Genomic DNA, 25508 nt, shown 5'->3' on the forward strand with positions numbered 1-25508 from the left:
TGCATAAGGGTAGACTATTTCTTTGTTGCACCATTCAGGATTATTGTACGGAAAATATAGAAACGCTATTGATAATCAATTATTGATATTGGTCACTTTAAAACTACAGTGCCTTCAGAAAGTATTCGCACCCCTTGACTTTTTCCACATTTGTAAAAATTGATTTAAATGTCAACGATCTAAACAAAATACTCTACCGTAAAAGTGCAATAATTTTTTTTTTTTTTCAAACCTTTATTTAACTAGGCAAGTCAGTGAAGAACAAATTATTACTTACAATGACGGCCATGATCAAAGGGATATTCAATGTCTGCTTTTAAAAAAATATTTACCCATCCACCAATAGGTGCCCTTCTTTGCGAGCCATTGGAAAACCTCCCTGGTCTTTGGTTGAATCTGTGTTTGACATTCACTGCTCAACTGAGGGACCATACAGATAACTAACTGTATGTGTGGGGTACAGAGATGAGGCAGTCATTCAAAAATAATATTAAACACTATTATTGCACACAGAGGGAGTCAATGCAACTTATTATGTGACTTGTTAAGCAAATGTTAACTCCTCTTTTTATTAATTTTAAACATTTCGAAAAACATAATTCCACTTTGACATGATGGGGTATTGTGTGTAGGCCAGTGACAAAAATATTAGTTCAATCAATTTAAAATTTAGGCTGTAACACAACAAAATGTGCAGAAAGTCAAGGGTGTGAATACTTTCTGAATTCACTGTATGTAAATTGGTGAAATGTAATTTGCTCAATGCCAAATAAACTAAATGTTAGGCTACCTCCCTTTTTGTGTGTATTTTTTGCAGTGGTGTAAAGTACTTAAGTAAAAATACATTAAAATACTACTTAAGTTGTTTTTTTGAATATCTGTACTTTACTATTTATATTTTTTACCACTTTTACTTCACTACATTCCTAAAGAAAACGGTGTACTTTTTACTCCATACATTTTCCCTGACACCCAAAAGTGCTCGTTACATTTTCAATGCTTAGCAGCACAGGAAAATGGTCCAATTCACACACTTATCAAGGTAACTTCCCTGGTCATCCCTAATAAAAACAAGAGAATTATGCCGTCTTGTTGGCTTGACATAAGGAATAAGAATGATTTATACTTTTACTTTTAACATTTTAGCAAGTACATTTACTTTCGATACTTACGTATATTTAAAACCAAATACCTTTAGACTTTTACTCAAATCGTATTTTAATGGGTGACTTTCACTTTTGCTTGTCATTTTCTATTATGGTATCTTTTACTTTTACTCAAGTATGACAATTTAGTACTTTTTTCTCCACTGATTTTTTTGTTTCTTTGCATGAAGGAAGAGCGCTCATAACTGTGTTCTACTCTATTTGAGATTTTTCTGTGTCATCCTCATTTATTCTTATTAATACTAATTAGCCTTTACAAACTTGAAATATCACCGTTTTTCATGTTTCCTCAAACGGTCTATTGGGGAACGTTGAAATCAGAGGGTCTAGGCCTACTCGTCATATAACGGGCGGCACGTTGTAATATTTTCAGGCGTCAGCCGTCTACGTGGCTGGCTGACGCATTTTGTTATTTTTCCCAAATTCCAATGAGCGATCAAGTGGTCGATTCCTTTACGGGATATGTAGACTTGTTTCTATGAGTTGGCAAGTAGAATACTTTTATCTAAGGTTTATTTGATTATCTGAAATACCTAAATATTCTTAATTATATTCACATTTTAACTAATGCATTTAACTTGATTTTGGATGGAGTTTCTTGCGCTAGTCTGCTACGAAACTTCTAGAGCTGTGGGCCATTGTCGCTTGCAGTCGCAGCCGCTACTTTGAATCAATTCCTTTTCAAGTAGGTCTAGTAGGCAAAAGGAAGCTGCAAGCCGAAACGTTGTTGCAGGCTACAAAAATGCCAAGTAATGAAGTGAAGCAAAGGAAGAAGACCACGGCTCAGAAACAAAATGACGAACCGGTAGAAACGTCAAAGTACACTTCCGAAGATGAAGCAAAAAAAGCTAAAGCTACCGAAGGAAATAGCTTGGCTGAACCTAAAAGCTCCTCGCCGTTCTCCCTGGATGTGAAAACGATAACTTGTCTATTGTCACTGATAGTTTGCATAGTGCTTACATGGTAAGTAAAAGTAAGCATATTCATTTGCATAGGGCATAAGCCAAATATTTACTTATAAAGGCCCGTGTGTTTGTGGATAACTCCTATTTACTTTCATCTCGGCCAAACAAGAGGAAATTAATAATTTTATGTTTGAGTTTTGACGCTATTTTCGCCCCTTACATTACAGGGTGGTATTGCAGCAGAATGCAAGATTCTTCGACGTGGAAGAAAAGTACAAACTACTGTCTGGGAAGACAGCAAGTCTCCTTGAAATGGAGGAGGAAGTCATCAAGGTGTCCAAGAAGGTATGTTTTGTTTCTATTGGAACTGTATCCATCTCTCAAAAACATTATGCAGAGACTTCTATGCTTTGCTATGTGTGTTTATGTTATTGTGTGTATTGACACTGTCATTGTCTTGCTTGTCACATAATGTAGGCCCCTCCCCCTTATTATTAGTCCCTGCAGACATGTCTGCATTATTAATGTATTTATTGCTGCAGTTATTCTTGCGTCTTGGATTGTATAGCCTATCCAGTTGAATTGAATTCTGCGATCAAATCACATTGTCTTCCTTAGAATCGCTATATGCATCTTTTGACTGAATGTGTGCATGTAATTGCATGGATTTGTACTGAGAGTACTGAGGATCCCAGAGCCCTCCCCAGAAACAGCCCTCCCTGTTTTGTGTTGCGGCTGCAGCTCGCCGCCTCCGAGGATGACCTGCAGGGGGCTCTCTCCACCTTCTCCCTGGCGACGCGCCTCGAACGTGACCTGTCCTCGCTCCATGCCGTCGTCCTGGCGATGCAGGATGACGAGAACTCCGCCTCTCGCGATCTCCAGACAGTCAACGCCCGCTTCCTGAACGTGACTGAGACGTGGCAGACGGGCCTGGCCTCGGTGACCTCCGACCTGGCCTCTCTGAAGACGGAGTCACGTGAGGCGCACGCCGGCGCCACAGACCGGGTGAACGAGGCCGAGCAGAGGGCCCGGGCGCTGGACGAGAGGCTGGAGGAGCTGGAGGACAGCACCCGGCGGAACACACGCGCCCTTGGCCGCACCGAGGACGAGGATGCCAAGCGGTCCCAGGACCAGCTGGACTGGAACACCAAGCAGCTCCACAAACTGGAGGACCAAGTCCGGAGCCTGCTCCGAGTAGATACCGAGTTAGTTGCCCAGCTAGAGGAGCACATCCCCCGGGCCCAGCAGTGCGAGGCTCACCTCCCGGCTGTGGAGGAGGCAGTGCGATCCATTCTGAGGCTGGGGGGGGACCTGGGGACGGCAGAGCGAAGGCTGGAGGAGCTCACCCTGCAGGTGTTTGGGACAGAGGACAACATGCTTAAAGCCCTGACGGAGATCCTGGACATCAAGCAGGCTCTGGACGCCCTCCAGGCCCACAACAGCATCCTCAAGATGACGAATGAGTTGGCTGTTGTCAAGGAGACGCTGGGACAGCTCAGCAGGGGGGAGGAGCAACAGGACAACCAGGCTAATTCTGGAACACTGGATAGGGAAGGGGAGAGGGAGGGGTGAAAGGTCAAGGACCCAGAGCAGGATGAGCCACCCCAGCTGGTACATAATGATGATCTCAGTGTGTGATGTCATTTTTAAACCATGGGAAGGAGTGGTCCTGTCATTCCATTTGTTTTAAAACTGCTGTTAAATCCTCACATAGTTAAACCATTGCTACATTGTGTGATTTGTGCATTTTAACTTGCTATTGCTAAAGTTTAGCAATACGTTTCATCAATAGGTTTTAAGTTCTTGTCTCACAAACATGCTACTATCTCATATGGGAACCAATCAATGTTATCTGCACTGGCTGCTGAAAGTCAGCAACTGAATGTAGCTTTTGCACCCAAACACTGCTCCTGTAATCTGTAAAGGATATTATTGTTGCCTTGTCAGTGTCTGAAAGGAGAACAATTGTGACTGGTACTCCAATATCATCAGGTACTCAAATGTTGAGTTTGTATACATTTTTTTATACACATTTTATATTCCAATGAGTTTAACAGTAATGGCAGTATTGCATTTCTAATAAATGTGCCATATTATCAGTGTTTCTCTGAATCTTTTAAATGTTCAAATTTGGTTAAATCTATTGTAAAAAAATGTCTTCTCTCTACTATCTTGCATCTCTAGTAAATTAAAACCCGTCTCAAATATCTTAGTGTTACCCATTTATGTGCTCTATTTATTTGTACCAAACATCAGCTTTCTGTGTAACTTATAGACTCCCTGCATGTTTTTCAATGCATCCTATCTACCAGTCTATGACTGCATGATCTAGCTGCTCAGTCTTTTCCTATGTAAAGCTCTTTTCTAAAATGGCTGCCCTGCTCTGTCTTTCCACCTGTTTCCTGGCGCAGTGCGAGGGTGTCCAGAGCCTGTTGGAGCATCTAGAGAGGCAGCCTGGTGGTCTCCTGCCCCACTTGGAGGCCCTGGAGCGGGATGTAAGCCAGCTGAAGGACTGGGCGTCCGGCCTAACGGAGAAACGCGGCCTGCTCCAGGACAGCGTGGCAGCACTGACCGAGGCTGTGGGACAAATCGAGGGACGCACCTCTGCTATCACTAAGGATGTCAACACTAAGGTTTTAAAAGATGATTTAAGCCATCTAGATGCTCTTACTACTTTGGTAACCAGGATGTAATAACAATTACACAGGAACTGCAGATAAGATTCCTGAAACAATCACTGTATTGTAATAAGCTGGAAATAGTATGTTTTAAAGTAGTTACACTGCCTTTCTATTCTAATGCTACGGTTCTGTTCAACAAGTTGCCTCTGGTTTTGAGACTTCAACCTTTACGTACTTGGAATATACATTTCTTGGTATTAGTACATGTAACTACATATTACATGCAACGACATATTACATGTAACGACATATGTAGTTACATGTAATATGTCGTTGCATGTAATATGTAGTTACATGTAATAATACCAATAAATTTATATTCCAAGTACGTAAAGGTTGAAGTCTCAAAACCAGAGGCAACTTGTTGAACAGAACCGTAGCATTAGAATAGAAAGGCCATTCATGTAAAGATTTGCCCATGAATCATCTTCCTCCTCTCCTCTTCCTCCATCTCCTAGGTGGCGTCGGTGCGGACAGACGTGCGTCGGATGGATGGGCTCCAGTCGGAGGTGGAGTCTCTCCTGGAGAAGGTACGGGAGCTGGAGGAGCGGGCCGCCCAGGCCGAACACAGCATGGTCAAACGTATCGGCGACCTGCTGGCCGGCAGCATCGACCGCATCCAGGGCCTCAAGGGCGCCACGGAGCGCAACGCCCAAGCCCTGGAGCAGCTCAAACATCGCCTACCTGAGCTGTTCGTCAACGACCAGCAGATCTCGGAGCGCCTGAGGGAGCTGGAAAGTGGCCGTGCCCGATTGGTCCGCACGGTGACTTTTGCCGGCGACCTCAAGCCCAAGGTGGCGGCCATCAAGCGGGACTTCGGGGCGCTGGCTCCGCAGGTGGATGAGCTGACCCTGAGGATCGGCCGTCTGGCCGAGGATCTGACCAGGAGGGAGGAGGACATCGCAGAGCTACGGCAGACGTTCTCTAACCTCAGCGCTGTGGAGGAGGACCTAGGAGTTGTGACACAGCAGTTGAGTCAGTTAGTTGAGCCTGAGATGCCCGTAGTGGGAGGAGAGATGCTTCTGCAGAAAGTCATTGTGAGCGAAGCCCTCCCTCAGACACTGGAAGGAGAGCTGTGAATGAGTGCTTTTCTATATGCTATAAATCTACAGAGTAAATGGCAAACTTTCAGCTTGTCACCAACCATTCCCTTACAATAACTTGCACGTGTTTTGAAAATCTCAGAGTTTGCTGATCTCTCTACAGCCATGGTCGACCCCACCTAGCCCTTACAACAGGTACTTCTGGATTCCCCCCAGAGATCTTGATTAATGGAAGCAATATAATGGAAACCACAGAAGAACAGGTTGCTCCCCCTATAATGTACATTCCAGTATACTTTCCATTGACTGTATACCTATACAAATCTTTAGGGGGTCGAGAGGTAAGTCCTAGGGGTTAAGTTGAGACTAACTGGGCTTTTTGTCCAGAATGCTGACTGACGTATGTTGCTTTACAAATTGTATCCTTGAATGAACCTGTCACATAAGTAGGTTGCCGTTTATTGCGATGAATCTTGTCCTGGAGGCAGAGCTGAGCAATTTCCACTAGAAGGGCCAGTGGCAAAGTCAAAATTCATGAAAACAAAAATGTGCTTGTTGGTCATAATTTAAGGTTAGGTTTAGGGATAAGGTTAGTAGTGTGGTTTAGGTTAGGTTTAGGGATAAGGTTAGTAGTGTGGTTTAGGTTAGGTTTAAAATCAGATTTTATGGCTGCGCCAGCTAGTGACTACCCTGCAGAGCTGCCTCCAGTACATGAGTCATCCCAGTAAATGCCAACCTGTGTCCTAGGAGACTGGAATGTTGTTTATTTTTGTTTGAAAAATGGCATCAATCATGGTGAATGAGAGGTCTTTCTGGTCCACAGTTTTGGAATGTGAGCAGTCTCTTGAACAGTTTCCCCCTTATCAGTTGTCAGTCTGGCCAGTGGTGGGGTTGTAACAACACTGCTTGACCCCTGTGTGACCTGCACACGGGTATGTATTCTCAGGCTAAGGGGCCTGTTCAGGAGGAATGTTTTGCTACAATATGATTCTGTACAATACGGAATGAGGATGTCAGCGCTATACATTCTACCTGCAATGTTCTCAATAGTTCACAGTGCTGAATACATGCCCTGGGGTTCCACATGGCTAGCTATTTCTGCTAGTTTTTGCATCTCTCTGCCATCAATCAAATCGAAATGAGTCTGTGGTTTAAAGGTATAGGGACCTAAAATAGAATACTGAACGCTGCTGGTGTAAGCAATCTGTTGCCAGGAGTTTATTCAATGGGGCTGACTGCAGAGCAATGCAGATAGAAATGTGTGGCATAGAGCTGTGATTCATGTCTGAGAGTTGTTTCTGTTCTGTTTAACATTTTTATCTGCAACATTGCTGACGTTGCACTCCTCTGATAAAAAAAAAACAACCCATGGGCTTATTCAGTGGGTTACCATATGTTCTGATGGAAATATATTGTGTAGAACAGACATCACGATCATGTAGGATAGGGAAGCATGCTAATCTATTGATTTCTAGGGCTAAACTGCTGAGTAAGCCTCCAGGTGTTTTACAGGAAATATACGTCTGAAGGAGGAAGTATGTATCGGAGCTGAACAATGAGCTGCCAATCACCAAAGGCCAATCTCCAACCCGAGAGCCAATCACAACATGCACATTGGCATGTCATCTCTAAAGATAGAGTTGAACCTACACATACCTGGAATCGCTCAAATGAAAACCAGACATTAGGACGCAGATTGCAGCTGGTCTTTGGGTAAAGAGTGTGGACACCATACCACTGTTTTAACTAAAGCTAATTACATGTACAGATCACACCACATGTATTTACAGTAGCCATTCCTTCAAACTGTCGCAACCCCATTGTAGTGGTGTTAGGACACTGCAGAGATCGTGTTTTAAAGCCTTGGATATATTGTTCTTCGTGTGAGAGGGTTGTGCTTAATAAATTATGTCAATTTGAAGTTTGTGTGTACTCTGTATTCCCTATACATGTTTATTAATTTCCTTGTACATGTTGATGCAATGGCACCTGTTGAATGGAAGGTTTGTGTGTGTGTGTGTGAGGGCTCAAATCAGGTTATGAGTGGCCTATCAGGAAATGATTGAATTAGCCTCAAGCAATCTCCTCTCTTCAGATGAAAATTAATTACTTTCAATAAATTCTCACTTGACTGTCCCAGCAGTGTTTCCTAATTAAATATTCCAATAGGCATCACAGACTTAAGTCCACTTATATAGTCAGTCTGAAGTGCCAGGTTATATGTCAAATGGCATCCCATTCCCTATATACAGTGAGCTCCATTAGTATTGGGACAGTGGTATTGTTGTTTTGGCTCTGTACCCCTGCACTTTGGATTTGAAATGGTATAAAGTGCAGACTGTCAGCTTTAATTTGAGGGTATTTTCATCCATATTGGGTGAACCGTTTAGAAATTACAGCACTTTTTGTTCATAGTCCCCCATTTTAGGGGACTAGATCAAGTATGTGACTACATATTTGTTGGATGCATTTTCTGTTTGATTATTTTGTGGATGCTACCATGATTACGGATAGTCCTGAATGAATCGTGAATAATGAGTGAGAAAGTTAGAGGCATAAATATCATACTCCCCAAAAATCCCTACCTCTCACTATTACAAAAACCGGGTACTATGTACAAACAGTACTGTGATTTCCAAATAATTCACTCAATATGGATGAAAATAAAAAATGAAAGTTGACAGTCTGCACTTCAACCGCATAGTCATTATATCATTTCAAATCCATAGTGCAGGAGTACAAAGCCAAAGCAACAAAAAAATTCACTGTCCCAAAACTTTTGGAGCTCAATGTAGTACACTAGTTTTACTAGAGCCATATGGGCCCTGGTCAAAAGTAGTGCACTATATAGGGGATAGGGAGCCATTTGGAGCACATACCTAGAGTGAGCCTTTAAATGAACTGGGAGTGCTTTAACCTTGTAGCCTGTATCCTATGAAGGATTTTCTATGATCTTTATCCAATGATCTTCTAGAAACAGACCGACCCACTCTCACCTTTCACCTCAGTACTCACCTCCAGTGAGATTGATGAAGTGTGGTGGTGTACAAAATGGCTACCTCGCATCTGCCACGGAGACGGTTGGAGTGAGTTAGCCCCATACAATGTACGATGAAGATTTTATAATATACATGTAAATCAATACAAAGCCTTGTCTACACAAAAATGTGGTGGCCCAATTTAATTTTTGTAACAAAACACAATCAGTAAACCATAACACGCTCCTGAACAAGAGCTTATATTGCAAGTTGGGTTTGTGAAACCACCCGTAACAGAATCTGACTAAATGAAAAACTCAAATGAGAAAAAATACAAATAAACAAACAAAAAACTACAGTGCAGTGTTGTGTTAAAATTCACAGCAGTCCACGTTCCCCATTTCTCATTGACCTAACCCAGTCTACCCCTCCTGAACACTACCCCCTCCTCCTCCTTCTCCTATGCTCCCCTTACACCTTCTTGCTATTCGGCTGGGGCTTTGGTCAAGGCTTCCAATGAGCTAATGGTCTTCTGTAGTGACCCCTGTAGGGCTTCGATGGCCTTCTCATGGCTCTCCAGCTTGGCAGCTTTCCCCACCAGGCCATCCACGGTGCTCTTCAGCTTCTCCAGCTCTGGTGGGGGATGGCTGGTTGACTTGGAGACTTCCCCCAAGGCTTCCAGCTTCTGCTCCAGCCCCTCTATCTGCAGCCCCAGGTTAGAGACCCTGGAAGCCAGATTGGTCTGAGCGTCACTCAGTGCGACCACGTTGGACTGGAGCTCCCCTAGGCTGCCCTTCAGCTCCTCTAGCTCTCCCTGTAGAGTGGCCCGGGCCTTCTCGGCTGCTGTGCCCTGGGCGGCGAGCATGCTCTCGTGGGAATCGTACTTGGCAAGAAGAGACTCAACCTTGGAAGTCAGGTCTGATAGCGACGCGGCCAGGGAGTCTCCGCCCTCCTCCGCCACTTTTAGTCTGACCTCCAGACCGTCGGACCTCTGCTCAGCCCTGGCCGATTCCCCCCGCAGTTCTTTCTCCAGACTGTGTAGAGCTTCGGTGGCCAGCTCCAGGCTGCTCTGCAGGCTCTGGTCCTGATCTGTCAACGCCTGGATGCCTGCCTCTGCCCCCGACACCTGCTGCCGCAGGCTCCCCGCCGTCTCCTGCACCAGCAACCTCACCGCCTCCACTTCCTGTGACATCGAGGCTATTTCCTGGTTACGGGTCTGGAGCTCCGACCCCACCGCGGCGATCTGCTCCCTCAGCGAATAGGCAGACTCATCTGTGGCCTGCTTAGTGGTGCTGAGCCCGGCGACGGTGTCGACAATGGCGGACAGTTCCTGCCTGATTAGCTCCGGGTCCTCCATGTCATCCAGACGGGCTTTGAGGTCAGCCAGCTGGCTTTGAGTCTCACCCTGGGTCTCGGTGAACTCAGTCACGCTGTCCGCGATGGAAGCACTCAACTCAGCCAGGCGCTCCTCCACCGTCTTCTCCAGGGAAGAGAAGTCCCGCTCTCTGGCCTCCTTCACCTCCTTGATGCCTTCTGACAGGTCAACCAGCAGTTCATTCTGGAGCCTCTGAAGAGCCTCCTCCACCCGCCGTGTCTCCGCCTCGCCCTTCCTCACCGCTCGGCTCCCCACCTCCTGCTCTGCCCGCATGGTGCCCAGTGCCGACTCCAACCCGTCTACAGCACGCCTCACGTTGTCCACCTACACAACCACAGACAGCGAATCATACACTGAGTGTACAAAACATTAAGAACACCTGCTCTTTCCATGACATAGAGACTGACCAGGTGAATCCAGGTGAAAGCTATGAGGGGCGGCAGGGTAGCCTAGTGGTTAGAGCGTTGGACTAGTAACCGGAAGGTTGCATGTTCAAACCCCCGAGCTGACAAGGTCGTTCTGCCCCTGAACAGGCAGTTAACCCACTGTTCCTAGGCCGTCATTGAAAATAAGAATTTGTTCTTAACTAGTTTAACTAGCCTAGTTAAATAAAGGTAAAATAAAATAAATAAATGAGCCCTTATCACTTGTTAAATCCACTTCAATCAGTGTAGATAAAGGGGAGGGGCCAGGTTAAAGAAGGATTTTTAATCCCTGAGACATGGATTGTGTCACTTTGAACGGGTAGTAGTGGTAGTAGGTGCCAGGCGAACTGCAACGCTGCTGGGTTATTCATGCTCAACTGGGGGGGGCAACTGAATATTAGGAAGGTTTTCTTAATGTTTTGTACACTCAGTGTAGTCATCAATGCAGATGATGATTAATGATTATTCGATTAGTCTTTTATTATTAATCTGTCAAATACTTACCATCTGTCACATCCCTACTATAAATACTGTATGTATGAATACATTATATAATAGCCATATTATCTAACACTATTACTACTATTAAATTGTATAACACATGTTTAGTCACACCTATGTACTGGATGTACTGGAAACACAGGTACAATACATTCCAAGAAAGTTGGAAGAGGGTGGAAGAGCCTATCCCTGACCAGTCATTTGCCTGACAAAATAGCTTTTTGCCTTGGTAGTTATTGAAATAGACTTTATAGCTTGCAGTGAAAGACAGTTAATCCCATACTGTATCTTTATACAACAATAGTTGACACAGCCTCACATAGAACGTTTACATATATGAGACTGCAATGCATGTTTCAGGATGTACTTGTTGAATGTGTATTCTTAGAAAATGTTTTTCCCTGCTGGGTTTCTTTACCACGTTTACCTAGTTACAGTAACTCATGAGTAGGTTACGTTGCTTTATTACATAACTCAGCTATTTCTCAGCCTGTGGGGTAGATCTACATATGCAGCTTTAAAAAACAACTGTAAGCATCCAGTTCAAACTGGTTTAGTTCAAACTGGTCTGGGAGATCTCAATTTATGCATGACAAGTTAAGTGAAGTTACATGAAGGCTTGAAAAGAATTGAAAGAATGAAGGAATAACTGTTTGACCTAATTAATTCATACAGGAACTGGATAGCTGGATAATAAGCTGGATAATAATGAAAGATAACTTATGGGGTGGCATGTTAATACATTATATCAATGCATTCCTCAATTCTATAGAACCTGGATTTGTTTTTGTTTCAATGTCAGTACTCTCTCTCTAGGAAAGAATAGCATAGATTACATCTGTACTTTTCTTGTGCCAACTCATCAATCTTTTGGAGGAGGGGGAGATGGCCCTCTTCTAGCCATTTCTTCTCTGTAGTCTATATGTTCATCCTATCTACTTTTGGTGTGCGGTCTTCAACGGCCTGCCTTATCTCGTGACCTTGTCATTAAATGGCTAGTCCTATATCGTTTGCATTACTTACCTGTTGAAGAACATTCTCTACTTTGTGCGCAACCTCTGCATTTTTCCGTACGGTCTCTTCATTTCTGCTGCTGATTTGATGGACTTCTTTCAACACTTGTTGTAGATAAATAGCAGCAAAGCCCGCAGCGGCTACTAATGCGATATAACATAAAGCAGCTATAACTTTGACCCAACTCCCTGACCCCGATCCCTGGATTGAGGGGCTACCATTACTACTAGGTTTCGGACTTTTCTTCGCCACGTCATCTTGCGTGGATGAAGCAGTCTTTTCGCTTAAATTGTTCTTGTTTCTGTTTCTCGCAGTCATGTCTGATGTGGCTTTCTACCAGAGGGTTCGAGGAAGTGTGAGGCTGGTCTCTACAGATGCTGTGTACTGTCTTTACTGTACATTTAGCGTATCAGTGAGCGCGATGTGGCTTTCCTAGAACTCCGTTCGCGTCGAGGTATGCAAAAAAGGGGCGTCTTTCTTATTGTGGGACCTGACTTTCTGACTGCAAAATTGGTGGCTGTACTTGCCTTATGTCTCCAATGGCTATGGAATTATGTAGAAAACACAGTAACTAGTGTTATTCAGAAACACAGTAACTAGTTCTGATAAAGTTGAGGAAAAAAACTAGGCCTCTTTATTTGGAATAATAGAATTAGGCCCATTGATGTTTCATGTCTTTCAAACCCTGCTTATATAAGCCAAAATCCTGGTATAGGATAGCCTAAACATGTCTAGAAAAATAATGATCTCAGAAATCAACTGATGTAATTTGTTTCAATACTGTACCAACAGTAAAGAGGAGGGGTTGTTGGATAGTTTTTTCCCACTCATTTGCTCCTCCCTTCATACGTGGCAACTAGAGTAGCCTCATCGTGTATGCCTCGACATCCTTTCCTAGAGTTCCCTCAATCCAAGGCATGTTGCTATACCAGACCAGATCAGGAAGTGTTTCGAACAACTATTAATGTATTTAATATATATATATATATATATATATATATATATATATATATATATATATATATATATATATATAAATTGAAAATATGCCTATTTGTTAAAATGCATTGTTAATGGTAAAACAAATATATATTTATTTATGTATATATATATATATATATATATATACATAAATATATATTTGTTTTACCATTAACAATGCATTTTAACAAATAGGCATATTTTCAATTTCTTCCATTGTGCCGAAGTCATTAGGCTATTGGCATACTGTTACATAATCAGCGTAACCTAATCACTAGCCTATGCTATGTTCCCTCTAAATCATGATAGGATTGCTGTCACCGATTGCAAACTGCAAACCTGTAGAGTTGGACATTTGAATAGTTTCAATAACATTTAGCAAGCACCACAATGCAAATTAAGAAACAAAATGCATATTTTACACAAAATGGATAACAAAACGCTCTGTTTTGTATTAATCTGCCACAAAATAATTGTTTTCACGTGTGTTTTTAAAGGTTTGATAAAAGTTGCAGGATTATTTAGTTATCTGATGTTTGAACACTCCAAGCACATTGGCCGTTGTCCAATTGAGTCTAACTGCAGACTCTCAGGCCCCTCTGTATACTACCACCTACTGGTGGGACGAGTACCGGTGGGACATAATATCTCAGGCTCCCCACCAACGCCAGGACCCCTCAGTGAGTACGGTTAAATGCACACAATAAAGCGATTATTGTGGCTAGTCATATTAATATAATAGTTCAATTAAAACGTTGACATGCTTTGCAAGAGTAACAATTTCCCTAATAATCCTATGTATATGGACACATCTGAAATCAGGCTACCTGATGGAGCTCTGATACATGCAGAAATCAGCAATCACAGAGACATGTTATTTTTGAGAAGCGTATATGATTCTTAGTTCGGACATATAAAGTTTGTATGTGAAAAATACTTCTAAGACGCATACATTCAGTTGTTCCGAACTCACTTCACTCACGCCATAGAGAGAGCCTTGCTCGGCTGGTGCTAGCACATGCACAGATCAAATACACTACTGGAACGTCGATTAAGTTGTTTACATGTCCTAACAATTTGAAAGATTGCTCCGAAAACCGTTTCAATCAGTATATGCATACTTCAATTGTGACCTTACGCTGATTAATTAAGATACCGTAAGCAGAGTAAGGTGTTTACATTACTATTTCAGAATCTGCCTACTGCAACAGTAAGTTTAATATCTAATTATTGCCATGCATGTAAACGTACTCACTGATATGACTATACTGCCAAAATGGCAGAATGAATGTTAGCATATCATTACAGCTTGTACACTTTGTTGCAGGGATCTTAATGTTTGTGTTTAACTGATACTTTGATATAATGGATTTCCCCTGACTGTCTATACAATAAAAATGTGGGTCAAAAGGGAAATAAAAGTATTATCAGAGTTTTTAATTTAGGCTATGCCATCATTGTAGTATAATCATTGTGCAATGTTTTATCTTGAAATTGGTGTGTAATCTGTTGATGTATTGGATAGCAGATATAAGTGGGGGCGAAGGACATTGTGTATTAGTTTCGACCTAAAGTGAATTGTCGGTCGTTTGGACGCTATCCTCTCTGTGGTAAACAGAAAAAAATATTCTGCTTGATGTGTCAGACCCGGAAGTGATGGTTCTGGCATTGGAGAGGGGCCTGAGAGGTGGTGGGCCTGATAGATGACAGCTGCAGCTGGACCCATCTCCCTGCCTTTGTCCACCAGAGGTCACTGACTGGCAGTCTTTCGAGAGGAGACTGGAACTGCAACTCACAGGTAGATGGTACCCCCGTCGGCGAAAAAAATCGCAGCAGCCCCACCCCCAAATATCTCCCGGTGCGGATGCACTCTGCCACAGTAAAAAGAGGCAATTACGGTTTCACTTCTAAAATAAAACAATACATGGGACAATGCTGACGTAATGCCTGAGTCATCCATGCTCTTTGACTTTGGTCGGCGCTGGCCCGCCCATCAGACGTTGTGACAGCACAGGCCGTGTTTCCAGGTGCTGTTGCAGTGAAGATGGACTTTAGTACTAGTTGTAATGGCTTATTGGCCTTCTGAAGCTAGCTAGCTGTGTCTCGGAGGTTTGTTTTTCCCTGTCAAATCTCCGCGGAGAGGGAGCGAGAACTGGGCTAGCCTCACAAAGACCACAAAAAATGCACCCTGACTCGGAATTGAGAATTTGAACTGCATCGCTGGGATAAATCATTTATGTGGTCATGGCTGGGCTGATCAAGAAACAGATCCTCAAACACCTCTCCAGGTCAGTGTCAATCGATATGAACCAGGCGGAGAGACAAAATACAACTAACTCCCAAAGGGGTTTCATTTGGGAACCAAGCTAGCGCGTTAGCAGCGCTGTACCTTAGCGCGCGGGAGGCCACTGACGGGGCACTCACTATGCTTGCGCAGCTGAACTTGGTTAGCGTAGCTAGCTAGCCAGTTACGAGCAAGTTTGCTTGTTGTTGTTGGTTGCCAAAAACAGACCGGTGTCTGTCGAGTTTAGTTAGCTAGCTAACTGGCTTGTTTGATAACTGCTTATGGCTAACCTTGCGTATTGTTAACGCAACTAATCTCCCTAGCCTAGGCTCCACCAGTACGTTAACATTAGCTGGCTAGCTATGTCCCGTTAATCATTGTTTAGCCAGATATAGCAAGTTTTCTATTTGCTAGGTTACACCAATGATTGTCACTAGCCATCTAGCTAGCTAGTTAGCCAGGTAAACTACACTGGTTAGCTAGCTAGCAGCATATGCTTCTGGCAGAGACAAACACGCCACGTACTGACAGCTAGTACTACACCCAACCAGGTCCCAGAACATTTCAAATTATTCTGTTCATTTAGTAACGTTGTTACGTTTCGTATGGTATGTATTACTTTTTGGATGTCCTTCACCCATGTTGTATGTTCAATTACAATTCGTATTATATGTTACGTATTTCCAAAACACAATATGTTACACATTTGCAAAACGTATATGTTACACATTCTAGCTAGGTGGCTAACATTATCTAGCTCGCTAACTTAACTAGGCTAGGGGTTAAGGTCAGGGGAAGGGTTAGCTAACACGCTAAGTAGCTAAAAAGTAGTAAGTAGTTAAAGTTGGTAAAATGCAAAAGATGTTCATGATGATATTCAAACTCATAACCTTTTGGGTCGCTATATGCCCACCCGGACCAACCAACCACCCCACTTTTTAGTTTTTGCCTTAAGTAACCATCTGTCTTATGTTACATTTGGTATGGTTACATATCATACTAAATGTAGTGTCTCGGGTTTCCGTGCAGAATAATACGAACTGCTCTGAGACCAGGTTGCCACATCGGGGAAAGTTGAGTCATTTTGGGCCATTTAATTTTTTACATTTAACCTTTGTTTAACTAGGCAAGTCAGTTAAGAACAAATTCTTATTTACAATGACAGCCTACACCAGCCAAACCTGGATGACGCTGGGCCAATTGTGCGTAGCCCTATGGGACTCCTAATCACGGCCAGTTGTGATACAGCCTGGATTAGAACCAGGGTGTCTGTAATGACGCCACTCGGGAGCCATTCTGAGTGGAATACACCAATTTTGCTCTCTACTGCAGGGTTTCCCAAACTCGGTACTAATCAATGCTTGATGATGAGTTGATTATTTTAATCAGCAGTGTAGTGCTAGGGCAAAAAACTAAATGTGCACCCAGAGAGGCCCCAGGACCGAGATTGGGGAACTCTGCTCTATTGCACATTTGCCAAACTCATTCAACGGGCGGGGTGAGTGTCAGCAGGTTTTTGCTTCTCTCTTGTACTTGATTGATTAATTAAGATCACTGATTAGTAAGGAACTCCCCTCATCTGGTTGTCTAGGTCTTTATCAAAAATCAGCAGACACTCAGCCCTCCATGGAATGAGTTTGACACCCCTGCTCTACTGTATTTACTTGCACCGGGGCTGTATGTATGTCCACTCTTGCTTGCATTAGCAGCTTGGGATAATAATGCACCTTCCACAGCATAGAGATGACTAAGCACCTGTACACATCATACACACATGCCTTGTTTGTTTGCCAGTACCATGGAGACTGAGCAGGGAAGATAGAGGCCTTGGTTGTTGTAGTAGGCAAAGTTTTGTGCAACCTTTTTCCTCTCACAAGTATTTGATAAAGGATTAATAGACACATTTAATCAGCTAGTGAAGTGTAAAATATTTTTCATGGGTCATGGAATGAAAAGACTACACCTGAGACTGAGTCTACACAAAATAGTCCCTATGTTTGCAACACAGTAATCAGTTGTCCTACCCATTGTTATCAACAGCTTTCAGCTAGGCACATGCATTATTTATTGTTCCAGGTTGGTGCCCTGAGGGAAGTTCATTGAAATCCTTCTCCATTTAGAAGATAATGGGTAACTTCCCTGTAATAACATAAATTGCCCCATCACATTCAGTTGAACCTACCTTCAACTGACTGATAATGGTCCAAGAGCATTCACGTCCTTACACCTGTAGCTCCTAGAAAACTGGATTTAAACAACATAACGCCTATAAAACTAAAAGCTTAGATAAAACCTTAACTTTTAGATGTAGGTTGAATCTCCCATGTTACCGGCTGGATAAGAAGGGATGACTTGCAAACTGTTTTGGATTGACCTAGAACAGTAAGCTCTGTTATAGTCACACACAATGCAGTTAAACAAGTGTTGTAGCTTTAGAAAGAGGAATGTGCATTGGGCTTTTTAATGCATTGCTTCCTGCCAGCAATGCATTGTGAACAAAAGCCCTTGACTTTCAGTATTGCCAGTGGAGCCCTTGGTATTTATGCGGCAAGGCAGAGGCTTTGATGGCTAGTGGTTGCTGTGCCCTTCATGGTCCCACAAACAATTGCCACTGCCAAGTTTTACATACACAGCCTATGACTGTCATTTCCCTTTAAGCCTTGTTCACACTGTAGGCCTTAATGCTCAAGTCAGTTTTGTTTTTCAAATCCGTTTTGGATACTGACTGTCCAAACTGAAAGTTAAAAAGGACCAAATCTGATGTGTGTGTTCAGACAAGACATTTGCTGACATGGGTAAGCTAGTATTCATAGTAATGACGGGTCTGTGCAGTGGTGGAGACTGACTGGTGGTGGTGCTCATGCTTCCTATCAGTTAGACGTTATGTATCAAGCTAATGCCATGGATGTGTCCCAGTTGATTTGAATGTTTAAAATCATAGTGGAAGAAGCCTCAAGGGATGAGATGATCCAACTTGAAAAATGAGTCATTTTTGGCTAGCCACAGCAGTCAGCTAGCTAGCCACAGCTAGCTAGCTAGCTAGCATGTTCATTCATTTGTTTGTAAACAATTAACAAGCTAGTTATCTACCACTTTTTTTTTTACTGTCAACATAGTAGCCATCTAGGAACAAGATATGCCTAATAAGTCTGAACCACTTGAAGGCCAACAAATTGGATTTGACCATTCAGACACAAGTCACATGGCCAGGAATCAGATTTGTATCTGATTTCAAACCGCCTATGAAGGTGGTTTGAAATGTGGCCTGAAATAACCAATTTCATGTGCTTTTAGCAGAACAGATTTGGATCGGATATTCAACAAGATAGGATTTGAATCACTTCAAACTGGCAATGTGAACAAAGCTTTAGTGTCCTACAACATTGGACTGTGTGTGTGTGCATTACTGTTAGCGTCAGCAGGACCGGGGGAATTATGTCATTATCAGTTCCTAGGGTCGTTACGTGATTGGTCATGCATTCGAAGCAGACCTGCTTGGAAGAAGCCAAACCCACTGCTCATTATAGTGATGTCAAGCAATGTCAATGCTTGGGGCATATTCACCAGGGTTCCACTCAATGAGGTGCAACATATCAATGTTCAGATAGAAATATATAATGTAGGACAGCCATGCTTCTGTCATGTAGAGTAGGATAACATCATGTCTGTGATATACTAGCAGTGTTTCTATCTGCAACGACCTCCTGAAGGCAGGAGAGAAAGTCTGACTCTTGCCTTCGAGGCCTTGTTGTATGTCAAAACATTGGCCTTTGGGAACACACACACACAAATGCGAGTGTGGTGCGAGGTGTTTCCACCAACAGTGTGCTGCTGCTCTCAGGTGGTCCCAAGGGTGAATTGATAAAGATGTCCCTCTCCCCATTAAACCAAGAGAATCAGGTACCGACATGGCCCTGGACCAGGGCCAGACACCGCAGGGTCTGGGGTTACACACACACACGCAGAGACTCTTAAATGTGCACTCATAAACAACACACACTGATGTTGGGCCTGTGTGTGTGGTCCAGTCATTATTGAGTGCGTCTGGGAGCCCTGTGCTGTGTTAAATATTCATTCTACTGAGGCTCACTGTGATCAGGTGTCAACATTGTTTTAGTCACATGCTCAGCTCCAGTCCCCTGTCTGTCTTTCTCTCTATGCATCTGCCCATCTCTTTCTCTCTACATCTTACCTTCTCCTCTGTCTAGCAGGCTATGTCAGTTTACTCCTCAACATTTCATTCCTAGGGGACCCTAACTGTTGGTGAACATTTTTGTTCCAGCGCAGCACTAACACATTTGATTCAACTAGTGGTCTCTGTGGCACGGCTTGATGATGTGCGCAGGAATGTGACTGGACTGATGGGCGGATGATAGATGGAGGGATTACCGATACACACAGCCGCTAAATACAAAATAACCACAGGGTCAGCGAGAGAAGACTGAGAGGGGAAAGGGGCTGGCTAAGAATAGTTTTAATCTAAGAACATTCCAAAAATGACAGTGAGGAACATGCTTTGGGAAAAAGTTTTGGAGTTCAGTTATTTCCTTATTCATTCAAACCTGCTTGTGCTAACCATATTTGCTGGCTCAGTCAAAAGCAACACAGGAAACAGAAGTAAACAATGAAATCAGTTGCTTCTCGAAGGGAAAAGGGTATACTTTACTAGCTTAAATACTTGGGCATCATTTGCAATAAAGAAATGAGGCCTATTTTCTACACAATAACTCATAGAAAATAGTGTATCCAAAATGGATGCTAATGTACTTGTTAGTGAAGAAGAAACCAATTGGAACACATGATATAAGGACATTAACTAGAAAACTTAAAGACAGTGTTTTCAAAATGGACACAAACAGAAGGCAGTGTTGTGATAATGGACACGTTTAATAGAATAAACACACTGTTTGGAGCACACACACGCCAACTCAATGAAGACTGTGTTGTCAGATTGGACACAAGCGTTGTACTTAGACCTCATAAAATAAAGGCCATTACTCCAGCACCAGGGCAGGTTTCATTGGCCTGTTTCCAGTGAGTTGTGAGAACAGAAACGGTTCATCTAATCAAGTTGATTCTCTAATTTAATCTGAAGAATGGACGCACATGTACACACACTTTCTATCTTTGCAGAGACTACTGAATTGAATACGTTCTGCCAGGCGACTAGTTTATCCCTCAAAGAATAACCCAAATGTGTGTCTGTGTATCCTGAGGAAGGTTGCTCCAGACAAATTGACCTTGTCGTCCCTTGTTTAGATTGAGTCAGTCAAGGTTGGGGGATCTCCTGTGGGCCCGACTACAATAAACACATCAACAACGAATCGTGTGGCCATCCGAATGGCACACACACAGGGGCCCGGAGCATTGTAATATTTATGGCTCTGATGGAGGCAGGGAGAAGGTGAGCCTTACAGGCCCCAATTACAAAACCTGTGGAGACCATGGCCAAAAGTTGTGTGTGTAATACAGACAGACACACACCAACACCATCTATGACGGTGAAGAGGGGGTGAATCATGGTGCCTTGGCTTAATTTAACCTGGCCTCGCCTAATACCTCAGCCACCTAATCATCCACCTCAAGCCAGTTAGTCTCCTTCAACTTCTGTTGTAAAATAATTGATTTAATACCTCTACTCTAGGGCAGATTCTAACAATGTTTTAGGGTATTTTTACTAGAGGTCGATGGATTAATCGGAATGGACGATTTTAATTAGGGCCGTTTTCAAGTTTTCATAAATCGGAAATCGGTCATTTTGGATGCCCGATTTTGACGATTTGTATCTTTTATAAAAAGAAGGAAAAAAATTACACTAATCTTTATTTAACTAGGCAAGTCAGTTAACACATTCTTGTTTTCAATGACGGCCTAGGAACAGTGGGTTAACTGCCTTGTTCAGGGGCAGAACGACAGATTTTTACCTTGTCAGCTCAGGGATTCAATCTTGCAACCTTACGGTTAACTAGTCCAACGCTCTAACCACCTGCCTCACGAGGAGCCCACCTGTTACGCGAATTAAGTCTATCATTTGAAAGAGCAGTCTGACTGAGCAATGGTAGGCACCAGCAGGCTCATAAGCATTCATTCAAACAGCACTTTCATACGTTTTGCCAGCAGCTCTTCGCAAGCACAGCGCTGTTTATGACTTCAAGCCTATCAACTCCCGAGATTAGGCTGGTGTAACCGATGTGAAATGGCTAGCTAGTTAGCGGGGTGCGAGCTAATAGCGTTTCAAATGTCACTCGCTCTGAGACTTGTTGTAGTTGTTCCCCTTGCTCTGCATGTGGGTAACGCTGCTTCGAGGGTGGCTGTTGTCGTTGTGTTCCTGGTTCGAGCCCAGGTAGGAGCAAGGAGAGGGACAGAAGGTATACTGTTACACTGGCAATACTAAAGTGCCTATAAGAACATCCAATAGTCAAAGGTATATGAAATACAAATGGTATAGAGAGAAATAGTCCTATAATAACTACAACCTAGTGTCTTACCTTGGAATATTGAAGACTCACGTTAAAAGGAACCACCAGCTTTCATATGTTCTCATGTTCTGAGCAACACTTTGTTTTTGCATTATTTTAACCAAATTGAACATGCTTCATTATTTGAGGATACATTTATTTTATTGATATATTATATTAAGTTAAAATAAGTGTTCATTCAGTATTGTTGTAATTGTCATGATTACAAATACATTTTTAAAAAAAATCGGCCGATTTTAATCGGTATCGGCTTTTTTTTGTCCTCCAATAATTGGCATCGGTATAGGCGTTGAAAAATCACAATCTGTCGACCTCTAATTTTTACTCTCTTCTAATCATTTTTTTCCCCATTTGAGACTGAGCAAAACAGCCAACAAAGATCAGCACACAATTTAGTCATGCCACTCTACTAAAACCCAGTTGGCAGAAAGGTAGCCCACATTTTAAAAAGCTCAAAAAGATATATCCTAGAAAGGTTAGCCCATATAAGGGAACTACCTAAACAAAAGCTTGATCAGGAATGAGGTAGGTACAGGGGAAGTTTAATGAGCTGTTTCCAGTCATTCTGTGTGAGTGTGATAGGCCAGAGAAGCTGATCGGATCTTGCTACTTCCTTATGGCCACAGTCGGCAACACAACTGACCGAAGTATCAGAGTTCACTGCACTGCATAATAAGATTACAGCAGTCAAACCGTGGCAGTCTGCTTCATTAACATTTGTGTGTGTTGACCGTGTGTTGTCGTGCTTAGGTTGTGGTGTAATGTAGATCGATAAAATGAGTTAACGTAGTCTAACAGGCTGTATATGGACACACACACTTGTGGTGTACAAACACACACAGGTTGTTGTGTAGAATGTGGATTGATTAAATCCGGCTGTGAGTTACTGGGAATTCTTTATCTGTAAACAGTAATTAGGACAATGACCTTTTGCCTGGTATGTGGGTGTTTGGCTAACTACTAACCACAAACTGTTTGGGAGTCTAGGGACTATGGCACAAGGTCATGGGCACAGTGTGTGTTGGAGCTTTGAGCGGGGCCTAGCGATGGAACCCACCCATGCGCACCCAGGACACACAAACCCATTGGCTGTGCTACCTCCTGATGAAAGATACGAGTTGGGAAACCCTTACAGTTGAGACAGTGTGACACTAAAGTTCACACACACCCTTGAGTACGGTTTTAAGAGGCAGCAGACATGTCACTGTCTCCCTCTTTTCCAAGTCTGTAATATGACTTTCAGCAGAACTCTATAATGTTCCATAACAGGCCTATAGGCCTACCTCTGTTTCACTATCTGGTCTCTCCTCGGTACTGGTATTTATTAGGATCCTCATTAGCCGCTGCAAAAGCATCAGCTACTCTTCCTGGGGTCCACATGAAACATTACCTAGTACAGAACATTATTAGTCAAGGACTGAAATACATTTAAAAACATCATACATATCAGTACATACAGAATATCTACGTCTAATACTTACAATAGAAGGGATGTATATAAAATGGTTGTCTCTCTCCACAGTTTTCTTTGTGCAGTAAGGCATTATTTTATCTGGTTTTAATCCTAGCTTGAGTTACCTGGGGTGGCAGAGTTCCATGTAGTCATGACGATTTAACACTGTTTCCCAGCCTCTGTTCTGGACCTGGGGACTGTGAAGAGACCTCTGATTGCATGTCTTGTACCGATGAGTGTCCGAACTGTGTGCCAACTGCATGGACAGTTCGGTACCTTCAACACATCAATACCTCGCACAAGGACCAATAGTGGTGCAGTCAATCTATCCTCAACTCTGAGGCAGGAGAGATTGACATGCATGCTACTGACATTCACCCTCCGTGTACATCTAAGTGCGATACGTGCTACTTTGGTCTGAATCAACTGCAATTTAACCATGTCCTTTGCCACACGTTACGCACGCCTCTATGAAGAGGGAACGCAACACCCTGCTCACTCTCCGTGAAGTGAAAGCGGTATGGACTGTAGGTGTAAGTAGTAAGGATGACAAAAGGCAGAGAATTGTACCATTTACAAGGAATTTATTCTGTCACAGTAATTTTGGGGAAAAGGGGCTGGACTGAACAAAAGTAAATATCAAAGTCCCCTCCTACCTTACCTACCTACCCACTACTTACTTAACACCACCTGGTGCGCTAACCAAAATACGGGGGATGGTCCGCCCAGGTCTTTCCTAGTGTGCCTAGACAGTGAATATACTACGGGTATATGTATGCCCGCGGGCCTCTTGCCTAAGCACTCCCTAGGTGCCTTCCCCCGGGGAACAAATTAAACATTCAAATGTAAATAAACAAATTTAAAACACAGTTCTATGTTCATAGATGGACCTTAGTAGGACGACTACAAAAATACTGGCAACAAATTATACCTCTGCGCAACAATGAAAACACAGGACATACTAATCATCTCCCTCTGAGAACAACCAACACAGTAAATAACACACAGCCATCAGCCTCCTCTCTCAGCAATCATCTCCCTCTGAGAACAACCAACACAGTAAATAACACACAGCCATCAGCCTCCTCTCTCAGCAATCATCTCCCTCTGAGAACAACCAACACAGTAAATAACACACAGCCATCAGCCTCCTCTCTCAGCAATCATCTCCCTCTGAGAACAACCAACTTAGTAAATAACACACAGCCATCAGCCTCCTCTCTCAGCAATCATCTCCCTCTGAGAACAACCAACACAGTAAATAACACAGCCATCAGCCTCCTCTCTCAGCAATCATCTCCCTCTGAGAACAACCAACACAGTAAATAACATAGCCATCAGCCTCCTCTCTCAGCAATCATCTCCCTCTGAGAACCACCAACACAGTACATAACACACAGCTATCAGCCTCCTCTCTCAGCAATCATCTCCCTCTGAGAACAACCAACACAGTAAATAACACAGCCATCAGCCTCCTCTCTCAGCAATCATCTCCCTCTGAGAACAACCAACACAGTAAATAACACACAGCCATCAGCCTCCTCTCTCAGCAATCACCTCCCTCCTGAACAGAACACTGGCTTTTATATAGCTTCAGAAGGAGTCTAATCGGATACAGCTGTAACTTGACGAGGTCAGCTCTCCAATTAGCCATGGAGTCGACCAATCAGCTGCTTGGGGGGGGGGGATTTCAGGAAGCCATCCTGAAACACACACCTAACAAACCACAACACAGAAACTGGGGAACGTAACACATGACCACACAGCTGGGCAGTAGTCAAGGTGCAACAAAACTAGGGCCTGTAGGATGTCTGGACAGACCTCTTCCCATTTTGCAACCATTGAGTCGATATGTTTCGACCATGACAGTCTGCTATCTAGGTTTACACCCAGCAGTTTGAAGTGTAGTCTCCTCAACTTGCACAATGGCCACATTATTCAATAATAGATTTAACCAGGTTTGATACTGAGCACCAGCCTATTGCTAGTTACCCATTCTAAAACTGACTGGAGATCAATGTTAAGTGTTTCAGTTTCAGAGAGGCTTCCATTAACGAAAACCATCTGAGTTTTATTAAATGGGTAACTCTCAGTCCATAATATGGCAGATGATGCAAATCCATAACACCTATGTTTTTTTCAGCAATAGGTTATGATCAATGACAGCAAAAGCTGCACTGAAATCTAACAAAACAGTTCCCACAATCTTCTTAATATCAATTT

The 25508-nt window shown here is 43.0% G+C and overlaps 3 protein-coding genes across 7 annotated transcripts in view; 2 read left to right on the forward strand and 1 right to left on the reverse strand.

Annotated features, from left to right (window-relative positions):
- Positions 1–1527: 1527 nt before the first annotated feature.
- On the forward strand, positions 1528–7717 carry LOC110490565 (inhibitor of nuclear factor kappa-B kinase-interacting protein). Of its 3 annotated transcripts, none has more exons than XR_002468723.2 (4): positions 1528–2129; positions 2299–2416; positions 2813–4063; positions 4483–4619. XR_002468723.2 is itself a non-coding variant. In XM_021563989.2 (4 exons), the coding sequence occupies exons 1-4, from the start codon at positions 1909–1911 to the stop codon at positions 5829–5831; spliced, it is 1182 nt and encodes a 393-aa protein (XP_021419664.2). In that variant the 5' UTR covers positions 1528–1908; the 3' UTR covers positions 5832–7717. The 3 variants fall into 3 exon arrangements, 2 of the variants coding, with proteins under 2 accessions (XP_021419664.2, XP_021419666.1); XM_021563989.2 differs by lacking the exon at positions 2813–4063 and adding an exon at positions 5211–7717 and having other exon boundaries at positions 4483–4704; XM_021563991.2 differs by lacking the exon at positions 4483–4619 and having other exon boundaries at positions 2813–4170.
- A 1232-nt stretch (positions 7718–8949) lies between these two features.
- Positions 8950–12565, reverse strand: LOC110490564 (cytoskeleton-associated protein 4). The gene is made up of 2 exons (XM_021563988.2): positions 12098–12565; positions 8950–10472 (listed from the first exon to the last, which is right to left on the reverse strand). Exons 1-2 carry the CDS (start codon positions 12404–12406, stop codon positions 9258–9260), a joined length of 1524 nt encoding a protein of 507 aa, XP_021419663.2. The 5' UTR covers positions 12407–12565; the 3' UTR covers positions 8950–9257.
- Positions 12566–14916: 2351 nt separating this feature from the next.
- The window catches only part of LOC110490566 (UHRF1-binding protein 1-like), a 51280-nt gene continuing 40688 nt past the window's right edge, over positions 14917–25508 (forward strand). The window contains exon 1 of one of the 3 annotated variants that reach the window (XM_036944927.1): positions 14917–15357. In XM_036944927.1, the coding sequence (XP_036800822.1) occupies positions 15314–15357 (44 nt within the window). In that variant the 5' untranslated portion in view covers positions 14917–15313. The remainder of the gene's footprint in view (positions 15358–25508) is intronic. The other 2 variants (XM_036944928.1, XM_036944929.1) reach the window with 2 other exon arrangements.

The sequence above is a fragment of the Oncorhynchus mykiss genome, chromosome 15 (assembly GCF_013265735.2).
Source record: "Oncorhynchus mykiss isolate Arlee chromosome 15, USDA_OmykA_1.1, whole genome shotgun sequence".
Lineage (NCBI taxonomy): Eukaryota > Metazoa > Chordata > Actinopteri > Salmoniformes > Salmonidae > Oncorhynchus > Oncorhynchus mykiss.

Excerpts from the sequence above, each read along its gene's own strand:
- LOC110490565 (XM_021563989.2), top strand. The coding sequence starts at position 1,909 with ATGCCAAGTAATGAAGTGAAGCAAAGGAAGAAGACCACGGCTCAGAAA. Across the intron at positions 2,417-4,482 it reads TCATCAAGGTGTCCAAGAAG|TGCGAGGGTGTCCAGAGCCT; the intron begins GTATGTTTTGTT and ends TTCCTGGCGCAG. Across the intron at positions 4,705-5,210 it reads CTAAGGATGTCAACACTAAG|GTGGCGTCGGTGCGGACAGA; the intron begins GTTTTAAAAGAT and ends TCCATCTCCTAG.
- LOC110490564 (XM_021563988.2), bottom strand. The coding sequence starts at position 12,406 with ATGACTGCGAGAAACAGAAACAAGAACAATTTAAGCGAAAAGACTGCT. Across the intron at positions 10,473-12,097 it reads TAGAGAATGTTCTTCAACAG|GTGGACAACGTGAGGCGTGC; the intron begins GTAAGTAATGCA and ends GTGGTTGTGTAG.